This window comes from Dromaius novaehollandiae, chromosome 7 (genome assembly GCF_036370855.1).
Source record: "Dromaius novaehollandiae isolate bDroNov1 chromosome 7, bDroNov1.hap1, whole genome shotgun sequence".
Classification (NCBI taxonomy): domain Eukaryota; kingdom Metazoa; phylum Chordata; class Aves; order Casuariiformes; family Dromaiidae; genus Dromaius; species Dromaius novaehollandiae.
Window position 1 is genome coordinate 19,406,590 of NC_088104.1, and position 14,973 is coordinate 19,421,562.

General features: G+C 37.8%; 1 protein-coding gene across 3 annotated transcripts in view; it reads right to left on the reverse strand.

Moving 5' to 3' along the window:
* Nucleotides 1–14,973, reverse strand: part of PLA2R1 (phospholipase A2 receptor 1) — a 46,818-nt gene that overhangs the window by 27,112 nt on the left and 4,733 nt on the right. For all 3 annotated transcript variants that reach the window (XM_064514836.1, XM_064514835.1, XM_026094685.2), the window contains exons 3-9: nt 13,382–13,549; nt 12,117–12,290; nt 10,852–10,965; nt 10,023–10,166; nt 8,839–9,027; nt 6,982–7,139; nt 5,432–5,539 (exon numbers count right to left, since the gene is read on the reverse strand). In XM_064514836.1, coding sequence (XP_064370906.1) covers nt 5,432–5,539; nt 6,982–7,139; nt 8,839–9,027; nt 10,023–10,166; nt 10,852–10,965; nt 12,117–12,290; nt 13,382–13,549 — 1,055 coding nt within the window. The remainder of the gene's footprint in view (nt 1–5,431; nt 5,540–6,981; nt 7,140–8,838; nt 9,028–10,022; nt 10,167–10,851; nt 10,966–12,116; nt 12,291–13,381; nt 13,550–14,973) is intronic.

Genomic DNA, 14,973 nt, shown 5'->3' on the forward strand with positions numbered 1-14,973 from the left:
CGGAAGGTGAAAACAGCCATTTGTACAGCTACTGTGTTCAAAACCATGCACAGTCTGTCAGTACGAGCATGTGCAATCTCAGAAATAGCCTCAATGGTTTATATGCCTTTTTATAAGGAGCAAGGCTTCTCAGCAGTATATACAAAGTTAATTTTGGTGGCTCATGGATTTTTATTGGAGAAATTCAATTTTTTCAGTGACGGGGGAAAAAAAAGACAGCTAAGAAAGAAGAAAGGGGTCAGTAAGGCATTTGAAGCTGTAAGAGACCAAGCTACTGAAAAGGTGAGCAGGCCAAGCATAGTTCAGAGGTGATGGCCTCCTCTTCCTTCTTCCACAGCGAGAGCTGGGATAGGACTCGGAGCAGATTTCTTCCTCAGTGGGGGCTGGGGTAGGACTCAGGGCAGCAAGTACTACTGCTGGGAAAGGCAGGGAAGGGCTGCCCTTGGGTCACGTGGCTGACTCAGCCCTTGATACCAGCTGAAAGAGGTGGCAATGTTTTTGATGGGTATGACAAAAATGTGGGCAACTTTAAGATGATCCTCTCCCATACTACATTTGTTTCAATTTCATACTTTGAATATTGTTTTACTCACTCAGTTTTGGGGGATGCATGCCAAGCCACTGAGATAGCCATCTCTTTGGCATAAAGTGTGTAGAAGCACTTGCTGGTTTATAGTTGTAGTAACTCATTCCTCGTATCTAATACCTGAAGTGTAAGATCAACACTACATGTCGGATTCAGTCAAGTTGTAACAAAAAAGCTTACAGCTGCCCTTTGTCTTCAATTGAAGACTGAAATATTTATTCCAGAACACAAGTAGCTTCAGTGATGGCTTTTCATACAGCAATACACTCTGGTTACTTTTCTCAGCTCTTTCTCCTTTTCAAACAGGACTTCCAAATTAAAAAAAAAATCATCATACTCAATGCAGAATTAAAATTACACATTCTCATGGCTTACTGAATGAGCCAGAATACTGAATCAGTGGTAAACCCACCTTATTTCCTATTACACCCCAGTCTCTGGATGTCAAGAAGACTATATCACGTCTGGTCTGAATTGTGCCTATATGAGTTCATGTATCGTAAACATGATAAACCATCTCTGTCCAATCCATCCTGATGCTGCACAGAAATGAGAACATGACAGTCCTACTTTGCTCCTTCCATGAGGGAGATGCTACTTCCAAGGGAGCTCACAAATCAAGCACAGTAGTAAACAAGCACAGTATCCAGGCAGACATCGTCAAACACAACTTGATGATGATGTTAACAGCAAAAGGAAAAAAATGGGAAATGGATAAGCTGCTTTTCTTCTACCCAATTTCAGGTCTTAGTACAATAAAATGCGTAAGAAGATGTTCCAGATCTATTCAGGACCGCAGTCAACGCACACCTGAACATTAAGCACATACTTAAACCCTGCTGAATCTTAGGAGGCAAATTTCAGCTTCCAGTTAAGAAAGTGTTTAACTGATATCAGGAGCATTCAGAGTAACTGACAGAAAATGCTGCTTCCTTTCACAGTCGTTCCCCTTCAGTGCTTGGAAGATTGCCATTGCTGCTGCACACAGCCTCCCACATGGCACGAAAGTACGCAAACAAAAAGAACTATAGTATTGGTTTCTGTGTTTTCATCTGAGAATAATACATATGTATTGTTCAGAAGTCACATAAAAGAAAATGTTGGTTTGTGAATAAACAAACAATTGGGTTGACTGAGAATCTTCCTTATCTCTATACAAGAGAGCTACAACTTCACTAAGGGAAAAATATGTTTTCACATGAACAGAATGCTGCAGCATCCAGGGGACACAACATGGACCCTGTAGAGTCCTGCAGAGCCGAAGGAGACACAGCAACACAGCTTACACCATTACCAGTTACTGCAGCGAAAGAAATGCCGTGGTGACACAATCCTTCTTTGTTCATAAAGTATGTTCATGGCCTCTGCATCCTTCATTCTTGTTCAAGTGTTCTGGCATTTTCGGCTGTTCAACAAATTTCCCCTTCTCATTACTCCTGCCTGCTCTCTTTGGCAGGGTAAAGTATGTCAGAAATTAAATTAACTGTGGGAGAGGTTGTGGTACAAACAGCCAGAACAACAAATCACCTGGACTGTACAGTAGTCACCCAAGTGCTCTAAGGGAATGCAGATAAGAAGACAGTGCATAACCCTTCTCTTAAACCTTCCTTGGTGCCTAAAGACTAGAAGGAGGCAAGTTGACACTGATCTTTATCCCACAAAAAAAACCAAAAAAAAAAAAAACAAAAGGAAAAACTGCAGAGGAACTGCAGGCTGGTACACTTGTAGTGAGGGCAAGCACAGACTCAGAAATCCAAACTTCAAGGCTGAGTAACTGGACAATAAAATGGCACATGACATTCAATGCAGATAAATATGAAGTGATACACATGAGGAATCTCCCCTGCCTTCCCCCTAGACTCCCTGATCATCTCATGTATAAAGTCATGTAAAGGACAGCTACCTCACTCTCACCACGCAGATTCTGGGGCTAGTAAAGTTCTGTGAAAACATCGGCTTAGTCAAAAAGCCAAATCAAACACGAGGAATTATAAGGAGAGACAGAATAGAAAAGCTACTATGGCCATTTAAATCCATTGTTTGTCATTTTTTTGAGAGTTCTGATACCCAAAGCATGTTAAGGCATGTTAAAAAAGAAGGGCAACAAGGATGATCAAACATATGAAGCTGCTTCCGCATAAGGAATAGCTGAGTAGGCTGGGACAATTCAGCTGGTAAAAAAGAGAGGACTTAGGGAGGGTATGACAGAGGTCTACAAAATAGCAAGCGGCATGAAGCTGGGTGGCTACTTCAGTACAAGACCTAGGGAACAACAAAAGGAGCTAAGCTAGCAGGAGGCAGATTCAACCCACAAGGTGTTTTTTCCACACAAAGGGTAGTGGTTTTATAGATCTCCTCACTAAGGGATGTCGTGAATGCAGAAAGTTCACGTGAGTTCAAGGGGAAACTGGACAAGTCCTCGGAGGGGAAATCCAATGAGGGCTGTTAAATACACAAATCATAACAGGTTCTGGAAATCCCCTGAATGGTTGGAGGACAAGAGAATATGGGGGGGAAGTGTAATACACATTTGCCCTGTCCTGCTCTTCCCCAAGCATCTGCCTGGAGCCACTTGGGGGAGGCAGAACACGGGGCTCGATGGACCATTATTCTGAAGAGCTGCACTTCTCTTTTTGAGGTTTCACAGCTTTAATAGCAGTTCTCTTCTCAAAAGTACAATTCTCTCCTGCTACAGTAGTAATGAAGATAAATACTCAGTACTGTACTATTATCTTTTGATGCACTAATTAAAGCATAGAGGCCTGAAGAAAGTTACCACTAGAAATATGGTTTTGTACTCAGTAATTTACAACTCTGTTATCAAGCAGCTAACAGTTCCACAACCCATTCCAGAAGATGGTGTAAGGAAAACACTTAAAACCTATTTCAGTGTTGGGGAAAACTGCATAAAGAATCTGACCTTCGCAACAAAACATCCATTCTCATTAACAGCCTACAGACTAGGAAAAAAGAACAGTTGAACTGCTAAGGGAGAAAAGTGCTTAGCATATCATAAATCTCAGGAAGACAGAAGGATAGGGGGAAAAATATAGAGCTCAGATTTCTGCAGTAACTTGGTTCTGCAAAAACTCCAATCAGCAGAACCACAGAAAATTTTAGAGGCTAGCTTATCTGATGCACAAGTCATAAAATCAACATAAGATAAAAGCTCAGTAAGAACAGATAAGACTAGGAAGCTTTATAAAAGCAAACAACTATGCCTGAGGCCAAAGTTCCCTGAGAATCTACCAGCAGCCAAACATGAAGGACGGTAAGAGGTTAATGAAGTAAAAGATCAAATGTGAGAAATACCAACAGATATTCCATGCATTTAAGGTAGATCAACAACAAAGGAATTAACAAAAGTAAATCTGGATGAAATGAAGGCAAGTTATCCCTGGAAAATTAGGCCAATAACTAGTTTTCTGTATTAACATTGCTTACAACTACAGCACCAAGAGCAACACCGTATATATTGAATGGAAAAAGAAAGCTGTCAAGACAAAACATCTGAAATAAAATGCAACTTAGAGTAATCTTACTACCGACTACTTTAGATGAAATGAATACAACTTTTCATCACATTAGAAAGAAAAAGATACATACAACTCCAGGAACAATAACAGGCTTCAGCATGTTTTTACATGATGGGGAAACACCTATGAGAAGAAATTTATCCCAAATAGGAAGTTTGCCATAGCACATCACACTGTTTATGACCAATGATTCAATCCCTTGAGCCTTGATCTTGTAAGGTACCAAATGTTGAAGTGTCATCAGCTCCTAGCAACTCACATTCTTGATGCTCTGCCCTTTCCTTTCATGGCCAGGACTGTGACAAACTACTTATGACATATAACCCCAAACTCTTCAGTAATAAAACACATTGGTCCAAATGAAGCAAACACAATCATCCTAAAATTTCAACATTTTTAACCTGGAATGAAGAAATGTATGAAACTTCTAACTCCATAATGATCTGACCAGAAGCCTACTTCAGACTGTTGTACGTTTGGGGAAGAAAGGGATCCAGCTCCAAACAACACCACTTCAGCTTTCCTATAATTCAATTAAACTGACCGCGCTTCTTGACTTCTCAAGAAAAAGCACAGGAAGTTAAAAAAGGGAGGCAACGAGCTAAAGGAGTAAAGCAAGTTACAGAAGAGAGATTTCTGATGATGGGGGGGGAAAGAGGTTCACAAAATTTTTCAAGAGTTTTGAATAAACTTTTAACAACACCAATTCTACAAGCTTGTTCTTCATACACAACAAAAAGAAACCAGTGACAAATAAAATCATATTTTAACACATACCTTTTACTACTGGAATGCAGAGCATGAAAGCCTGAAGACCTATTGTAATATCCTATTTAGATAGCTGTGCTCCTTCCTATTTTTGTTTGAAAGTAAAAGGAATGCTAATGAATAAGTAGAAGAGTTCATTCTCCGTGTCAAAGAAATTGATTGCTTTTCACCCTAACATTCCACTTGAATGTATGAAAACCATGTGTGGGATGAGGCATCATATAACACCCATTATTTGTACAGATGGTGTACAACAGTGTTTTCACTTTTGAACTAGAAAGAAATAGGAACTGCTCACAACCACTGACAATGCAACAAGCCCTGAAAGGCATCTTGCAAAAGCTTTTAATCTTGTATTAAATTTTAATTTTTATATTTTTAGCACGCAATAGGAATGAGATTTTTCCTTAGGAAAACATGCATTTTTTAATATGAAAAACTAATATTCATATATATTTTCCATAAACACATTTAAAACTTTCTTATACAATTTTATTTTATTAATATAGCTTTAAGAACAAGCAAGACAAAAAAATCTTACCTCTGGACACCTTGAAGACAGCTCAGAAGGGACACTATCAATTTCCCCCACTTTTTTACAAATATAGAAAGATCTGTCTTCACATTTTTTAACTTTCCAATGTCCCTCCTAAGAAAAATAAAAAAGTATATTCTGTATACACACAGATCCTCATGCATATATACACGCACACTAGGCAGTTTCTCCTCCCATTTTAACTTTTTAATAAAAACAAGAGACAGGCAATTTTTTCTCACTCTATTCATTTATTTAACCTTTCTTGGCCCACTTAGTTTTGCCAATACTGTCAGCGGGACTTTTCACATTAATCATACAAAAGGGTTTCTCTCTCCGAATCACTCTTTGGAATGTAATGCATTTCAATTGACTAAAATTACGGGAATGCTGGGAGCACTTACTTTTCAGAATCATATATTGAATATTTTTCATCTATATTATAGTTCTTTGTAAGACTGGTCTTTATATTTGCGCAGTCCTTATTCAAAATATTACAAAATCTGTATGATATAATTTTCATTGAGAAGTACTGTACACATACCAAAAGTAATGCTTGAAGAATTACATCTTAAGCCTTATTTTTTCCAATACTATTATGCATTCATTTGCAATATTATTATGTATTCATTTGTTTGTTTACATTTGCAAAATGAGTAAAATACAGTTTTGTTTATCTAAAAAAATACAATTTTACCAAAATCCTATTTTCTGCTTCCAATGAGAGCCCATTTTTCCAGTTAACTGTAATAGTCCTGACTTTCCCATGAGTCAAAGCTGCCTGAATAAGGATTGCAATCTGGACCCACTACTGGAGAGACAACAGAAACTCCTGACACAGTTTTCACACTTCAGGAAAACATACTTTACCGCAAAACTGGATTAGAGTCCACTTGTGAGTCACGTATTAGTGAATTTAAGTATTTTAAAGTAAACTTCTGACAAAATTAAGAGAAAATTGACAGGTGCCATGAACTGTGATGCAAAAGTATGTAGCGTAAGCATATTTGCACAACTCCCAGTCTTACAACACCTGACTGACTTGGGGTCAATCTGCTGTCAACTTTTATAGTTTTCCGTAGATCTAGATTACTACTTGTTTTTTAAAGATGCCGCGTAAAATGTGTAAGTATTGACAGCAAAATAAAACTGGCACAGCTGGCACAGTTTTTCAAAATCTGAATTTGAAGCTTTAAGGGCTGAATCTGACACATCATAAATTACAATATATACTACTCAAACTTTAAATCACTTTTTCTTTATCAAAATACCTCCTGATATTTGTTCTTTTCCATTTGGCAAGCTTTATGTATGTAACACTTTTTACTGACCATAAGCTCAAAATCTATGATTAATTTTCTGTGCACCAGCACTGCAAAATGTATTGGTTTCTAAATCCTACATTGCATTTATCACTACTTGAATATATTAGACATCAAATGACAAAATCATACTACAGGTCATCGTTTAAAAAAGTACGCACAGGGAGAAAATAAATTATTATGAGCAAAATAAAAGTGTTGGTCTTATTCTTTCAATAAGAAAAGGAAACTTACAGATCCTTGTGCTGAAACACAGAGCTGTCCTTTTCCTTGAAAGATATTTGGTTCTTGGTTGTGCCAGTTTGAGAATTTTACTGGGGTGCTATCAGACCACTGAAAGACAACTGGGGTGATATTACTGTATAATCCAATCCACGTTTCAGTTACATTTTCTAGAATAGAATAAGATTTTAGATTTTAACAATGAAGAAATAATACCCATTGTTTCTATAACATCACATCACTGTTAAGAATTATTCACAGCATTTCAGTCAAAATTACCTTCTTCCAGGAAAAATATTTGAGTTGCATGAATTTTAGGACAGCTTACTGATGAGATAATCTCTGCTGCCCTTGAAGACTAAAATGTTTCAAAAGTAGATCAACATACGTGATAATAGGCTTTGAAATCCTCCAAAGTACAAATTGAGAGCATACACGCTTTTCTGATGCTTGCATGGGGCAGAAAACCTGGTAAGGAAGGGAAAGGTGGTTTCTCTTCGTAAACTTTCACTCGGCGGTCAACATTAGGTTTTCTCTGAGGGATGGCTATGCTCCAGTGACAGCACAGCTGTAGCCATGGAGGCTGACATATATGAAAGAGAAGGGCTGCAGTTTGAGGTAATGCCTACTTGACCAGCTACTACAGGTAGAAAAACTAGACACAGAAAGGTGCATAAACCCTTCTTCTGAAAACAGAGGTCTGAAATAGGTCTAAAACAGAGGAAGCGGACTTTGAAGCTGAATACAAGTTGAAAATAATTACATGGCTTAATCAGGCATCTATCCATTAATGGAAGTGAGGGAGGTGATAAAGTGGTTAATCTCCTAGGAGAAAGAGAGACAGGACAGTGGAGAGGATGGGGGTGGAGGGAAAGGGGAGAATGCCCTGTAAATCCAGTATAATGCACTGTCCTGCATCCACAGCTTAGAGGATAGCTCAGTTGATAAAATACGTCACTATGCCCACTGCTCAGGGAAGCTTAAAGTCATGGCCAAACTATGAAGTTCTGCCAACACAATGCCATCAGCTGGAGGTACAAAATATTTACACCTCTTTACTGTTGGTATGACAACAAAATTCTTGGTATCACTGCACCAGCAAGATAGCTTTTATTCATTTAGTTCTTAGTGTAATTACACTACCTCTTAAGACAACGTGGACTAGCAGAACTCCTTTGATACACCCTGTGCCCATCAAAGGGAACTCTGCCAAAATACTAGCAGTGGTAGAAACCTCGCAATTAGACATGGCCAACTTCCAAAGCAAAAGATACTCTAAACTGCTGCTGCTTTAAAGCACAACTCTTGCAAAGTATGATCACTGGATATTTCACAAGTTTGCAGGAAACCAGCCAACAACAGGGAAGGACAAAAGCTAAACTGTTGAGGGCTTTTGAGAAGAAGAGGGCGTACGAGGGCTCCATGGAAACTGGTCGTTTTATTGTGGACCTCTGACTTTTGCTATAACCACTGACCGTACCACTTGCCTATCATGCCTCCAATGCAACTGCCACACAATCCGAATAGAGTGTGCCCAGCAGCCTTACGAAAGCCTTGGAGTTATGTACTCTTTAAACACTGAGCCAAACACAGAGCTGCTCATTTTGTTCCAACACATTTACTTTGTTTACTTGTTTCTTTACTATAAGTAAATTCAGTGGCGTAGCTGATGCTATAACTTTCAAGGATCCTACAAGGAGAAAATATCACGCTTTCCTTTTCTTCTATGTATTATTTGGGTGTGCCATGTAATATAATGCTTACATGACTAACAATGTTAAATAGTTACCTGTTAAATAGCTACCTAGAAATGCATCACAAAATACTTCAGGATACACTGCACAGTTTAAACTAACTCCCAAAACTCACCATGTTTAAGCAAGTTAAGGAGCAACTCTGCATCTGCCATGGAGGATATACTAATGAGTCTGCTATTGTCACTTTGGCATGAGATAAAAGCATCACTCCAGCTCTTCTCCTCTTTACGAAGTTTGTAGCAGTTGCGATTGTATGGATACCAGCCAGCATCACAACGAGTAGCATAGTACTTCCATGTATCTTTTAATTAAGTATACAAGGTTAGAGTATGTTACATAAAATTGCCAAGATTATGTTATGTTCATAACGTATTCAGAGCTATTTTCTTATTTACAAAAACTGAAAACAAAAGTCATCCAAGATGACTTAAGGAGGACAAAATACATGTCCCATGGAACACCATCTGCAGACCAAACTGAAGTTTCTCCCACTTACTTTATGAGTCAACCATTTGGGCTGTTGTACTGTAACAAACACACTATCCAGTTTAACACATGTTGTACTTCCCCTATTATATTTGGACCTGATTCAAAACCTCCTGAAGCCTTTTCAGATGCTTTAAATGAAAAGGGTTTGCGTAAGCCCCTTTTCGTTATCTGAAGCAAGCAGGGAAACTTTATCAGGAAAATGTTGAACCTGTGTGACCTGTTCCTATCAAAAATGAAAATTAATATTCTAATAAACAGAATTCTGTGTTTACGTTTCTCACAGAATGAGAATCTGAGCCATTTTATATACTGTATCTCCTGCACTCATCATATATACACACTTTAAAAAAAATGTAAAATGCTTTTTTTAACATGTGAAAAGTACAGCATGCCATAAAAATAACTGCAAATCTAGAGCTGCATTTATACAACTTTCTCCTCTGTGGGCAACTGGTTAATTCCATTCTGAGCTGAAAAACTCCTTTTAAACTCAGAAGTGTGGCTCTATTGTAATACACTGAGAATGAGCATTCTGTAAGTCTCTTTGTTCATGTAAGGAACCAATTAAACACTATGCATACTAAAATGATTTGGCAGTTGTAAGATCCTTGGCACGTTTTCCAGGACTGCATTTGAACGGAAGAAAGTATTAGTGCTACAGCTAAGGAAAACTGCATTCAACTTAAAGCAGCAAACCCATACATTTATTCCAGCTAAGACTCTGTTCTGAAAACTTCATATGCAATGTATACTTCATATGTATATGTTCTTCCATACCCACAAATAGGATACCACTGATGGACTTACCCAATGTTTCATGCTCTGTCTTATTTAAATATTTTTTGCATACAAAAGGCAATCCAGATTCACATAAATAACTTTGCCAGCCATACTTCAATTTTGAATTAATCACTGCACAATGATTTTCTCTAAAGCGGATATCAGAGACATCTGCAAACACATTTTTGAGAAGCACACAATTACACAAATTCACTTCTTATTTGTAAAGTTGTGTTAAAATACTTTCCACATCTTATTGAATAAATACATAAACATCCCCATGCATCCAAACTTCCAGCAATTTTACACCAACTGACCAACACTATAATAAGGTGCAGAACTGGACAGGGGAACAGTGATCATGACTTATACATGTGTATCAGTCTTTCCTTGGCTGCTGCTACCAGATAAATGGCTGAAGTAAGTCCTAGTGTTACGGTATATGCACTGGTGGCCACACACCAAAATGTAGCAAACCATGTCACAAAGCTCATGTTAATATGCTAATGTTAATTACAGCATGTTAATGTAAACAAATTAAAATGCCGTTCTTCCACAAGATCAACTAGAGCATAGCTTTTAACTACACAACTGGAATGTTAAAAAACACCATTAGAAGTAAATGACAGAAGGACCAAATCCTTAACGTTTGGAATAGATGCATCTCAACTGATGCCACAACCCTAGAAGTGGCTCAGTTCACGAGTACGAATAGACACTTGTACAAAAAGAGGCATTCCAGGTCACTTAGTTCACTTTTCAGGTTTAGCTGTAGGAGCAGCACTCTTGTATCTAAGCTGCAGTTACAGAGAGCATGTAATTACACTGCTATAACATATCCAAGAACATCAAGTACTTGATCTCCAGTTCACAAACACTAATGGTGCTCCATCTGACCACTGCCAGCCAGCATCTTCCTCCAGTCGATTCAGGCCTGTCCACAGCACAATGTCTGTGGTGTTTAACTGCCCTGAAACAGACAAAACAAACAAAATCCCTTCAAAAACTACTCATTATGCAAACCCTTCCTGCACAAGTTGTTGCTGACCTTAGAAGTTAAATCTGTAACAAACAGCTGCATAAATGCCAGCCTATTTCAGGTTTTTGAGAGACATAAAACAAATGATTGTTAGTCCTTTTACAACTTGTAGACATGTCAAAAAGCTAATGATACAATTTTTAAAACTTCCTGTTTTCTTATATCCTGTAATTGAAAATAGACAATAATGGGAAGCAATGGGAAAGAAGAGACATTGAAACCTCAAGCAGCCTTTATAATGTAATTCTACAACTCCTTTCCTTAATTTGGTGCTCTTCACTCACACTAAAGTATACGTGAAAGCAATGCTATCAGAAGATTAAACAGAATTTGTATGAGACTTTCTGCATGGGAGAAATTCAAAAAGCTCATCAAAGAAAGAATACCACCCATTTATGAAGGCAGAGTATTGTCATATTTTCCATGCAGGAAATTTGCTTTAAGCCTGTTGGAGAGTTCTAGTCATTAGCTTACAAGGAAAAGTTAGCAGGGGCTGACGTTTGGACATTATGGTAAATGGCATAACGGACATTATGATAGATGGCAGAGAAGGTAAATATTTGTACAATTCTTCAAAGAAAACAAACATGCTCCGTATCTACAGCCGCAAGAATGAATAGGAGTCACTATGCAGAGCGAGAACTAAGACTATATATAACATATACCACATACCACCAGTTTTGAACTTGGTTTACTAAGGCTGTAACTTATCTTCATCCTTGCTTTCTCAACTAACTTTACTGAACTGTGTTATGTGATGGAGCCCTGAAAGCAGCAATGGGAGAGACATAATACATTAGTATTAAGCTGCATGTCTTACCCCCTTTTTCACAGATAAATTGGGAATCTAACTGCAGACTTCCTACATGATCTACAGAGAAAGGCAAGCTGAACTGCGTCCCTGTGGAGCACATAGCATCCCTACAGAGATGCTGGAGACAGAATTCACCAAGGCAGGTGAATTCTTGGCCCTATTGAAGGCTACAACAAAATTCCACAGTCTTCAGTCAGGATTTCAAACATTCTCCAACTGAATAAGCTAAGCATGTCCTTAAACCAAGCACTACACCATCTTTACTCACTGCTGAAGTCACTTATATAGTTCTGCTCTTCCACATCCACTACACTTAGCAGATCCCCTCCTTGCATCTGGCACGCGACCCGTGCTTCGTTCCAGGGGAGAACAGACAGAAGATTGAACTGGTAGCAAACGTGTGTGTCAGGGTTCTTCTTCCAAAAAATGTCACAGCCACTCTCTGCTCAAAATCAGATTAATTACCAACAGCACATTACTACAATCAGAAATATAATACCTATAACAATTTAGTTCATTAATGACAGTGGAATCAAAATGGAAACATGCTTATGAGCTCCTTTAATGTTACTCTGCTAAACTACATATGAAAATAGGGCACGAACTGAATAAAAAACTGCTCCATTTTTCATATGGTTGATAAATACTCAGTAGCTGACCTGCAGCTGGTGGTGATTTTCACAGCTCTCATGAAGCCAATAGACCTATGTTTTAATTTAGACCAGCCGATCATTTATTTATAAAGATGAATTTTGAAACATGAACATCATGAACACCTCACCTACCTTGTGGAGGAGCAGTCACCTATATCCCCTTCTACCCACTACTCAAGCGAATAAACTTACTGTAATTACATAATATAAGCAAGGCTGAAAATACTATCTTTTATTAAGGTTGTCCAGAAATTCACATTATAAAGTCTCATTTTCAACTGTTTATAACATGCTTTGCAATAGAGATCTGAAATGTTGCATGAGCTCACAGGAAGCAATGGGCTATGCTCCTCTGAAAACTACAAGATGCTATTTATACTACTTAATATTCAAGATTATATGCCCAAAATCTTCCAGATAGCAAATGCTTTTAAAGCTATTGCTTTTAAATGTTTTAGGCCCCAAATGTAAGCGTGGTAGTAAAGGAATGTCAAAGATGTTATGTAATCAAAAGCAGAATGTGACTTTGCAGAAGCACTCTGCTTCACACGCTTCAGAGGAGCCCCATATAGATCACTGGGACAGAAAGGGATATAGGTGGCTTAGCTGCAGGGGAAGGTCAATGGGCTGCACAAAATAGCAAGCAAGGCATATCCTTTCGCTCACCCTCTCTAGTTTTGCTCTTGGGATCAGGTCTTGAACCTCCAAAGGCCAAACATGATGAATTATAATAAAGCCTGCTTTGGGGTTTTTTAAAGAGACATCCCCCCTCTAACAGAAGGGAAGTAATCTTGTAATCCAAAACAACATGCTCTCCTAGAATTATTAGTAAAGGTCAGAGATACTTTTACTCATGAAAAAGAAGACAAGCAACACCTACCAGCATTTGGGCAAAACCCCCATTTTTCATCTTGTTCGTAGTGACTTGTTGTGGCGCACCAGTCAAACTCCTTTCCGTCTCTTGTACATTCATAATACCACTTGTTGTTATACTTAAAGGGAAAAATGCATGGGAAACCAAAAGAATTTCCCAGCAAGGTGTACGTTTCTATAATAAATGAAATGCAGATATTAGAATACATTCATACAGATTTTTTGCCCCACATTTCATTATTTTTGTTATTAACAGCGATGATAACAACAAAATGTCTTTTTAATGTTATTTTTTCATTTTAATTTATACTTGACACCACAGCATTATTACAAGTATGAGCAGCACAACTTCAGTGAGCAGAATTCTGAAATAATAGTTTAAGAAATCTGTCATCATCAAAAAAGGCACATTCTCATGACTTACTACAGCAAAAAAAAAAAAAAAAAAGAACAATTATCATACAAAATCTGCATTTACACTTGAGAATAACTACATAAAATGATGGAAGAATCAGAACATGCTCAAATGCAGGTACTGACTATTTTTTATTTGTAACTCTTCTATGACAAACAAGCAATTTAGCATGATTTGCCCTGCTCCTCCCACTCTTTTTAATGAATTTCTGATGTTTTTTCTATTCTCTTTGTTATTCTATAGGAAAAGAAATGTGAAAGACAAAGAAATATTACTAATAAGCTTATTTAAATAAGTTTTTGTATCATGGTGAATAATAATCTGGCTAAAGAGTAGCTGATGTTACATAAATTTGTTGTTACATCAATAACTTATAAAATATTTTAAATATTTTATATTATATTTTGAGTATGAAAATATTAAAAGAATCAAGTGCAACTGAAAGCTGTAAAAGCTTTAGCTCACTGAACACCTTCTTAACCTCAGAGCACTGGCTTCTAGGAAAGGTTAAAGAACCACAATCACATTTAGACTGAAATTGTTTGCCAAAGATCCTGCATTGATAGCCTAAAGATCAAAGTCCTTTAACTATAGAATAAGTACATACTGCCAGTTTCCAAGAGGTTTCCAGAGTTAATGGCTGTCTGTACAGAGACACACAAAAAAGCAGTATATACACTGTAAATCTCCTTCAAAGCCTTCTGATACTAATAGATGGTGGGAAGATAACAGGTAAAAAAAAGTCAGGATTACATCTCTCTGTCGGCTACAGAGGTGCAAAGGATTACCTCAGTCCTGGTAAGAAATCAAAGTCAATGGCTATAGTCCTCCCACCATAGTTAAATATACTTTTTTTTTTTTTTTAAGAGTAGAAATCCCACTCCCCATCTTGGAGATTCATAGGCTGGCTTCTATTCGCATGTGCATATGCTGAGGGGGAAGGAGGGAAATAGAAATCGGAAGTGAAACAGACTTTGCCAATGCAATTAATTACTTTGGTCCTGGAAGTAGGTTAGAAGGGCTTGCCTGCGGCTGATCCTCCTCTCCGAGATGCCTCCTGGAGTACGAGGAATAAACCAGGTCTGCTTTCATCTCACTAGGTTGACACAGCAAGCACGTAAGGCTTTTTGTTGATTTGAGCATTTTTTCTCTGGTCTTAAGTATAAACTCCACTAGGTTTTAGA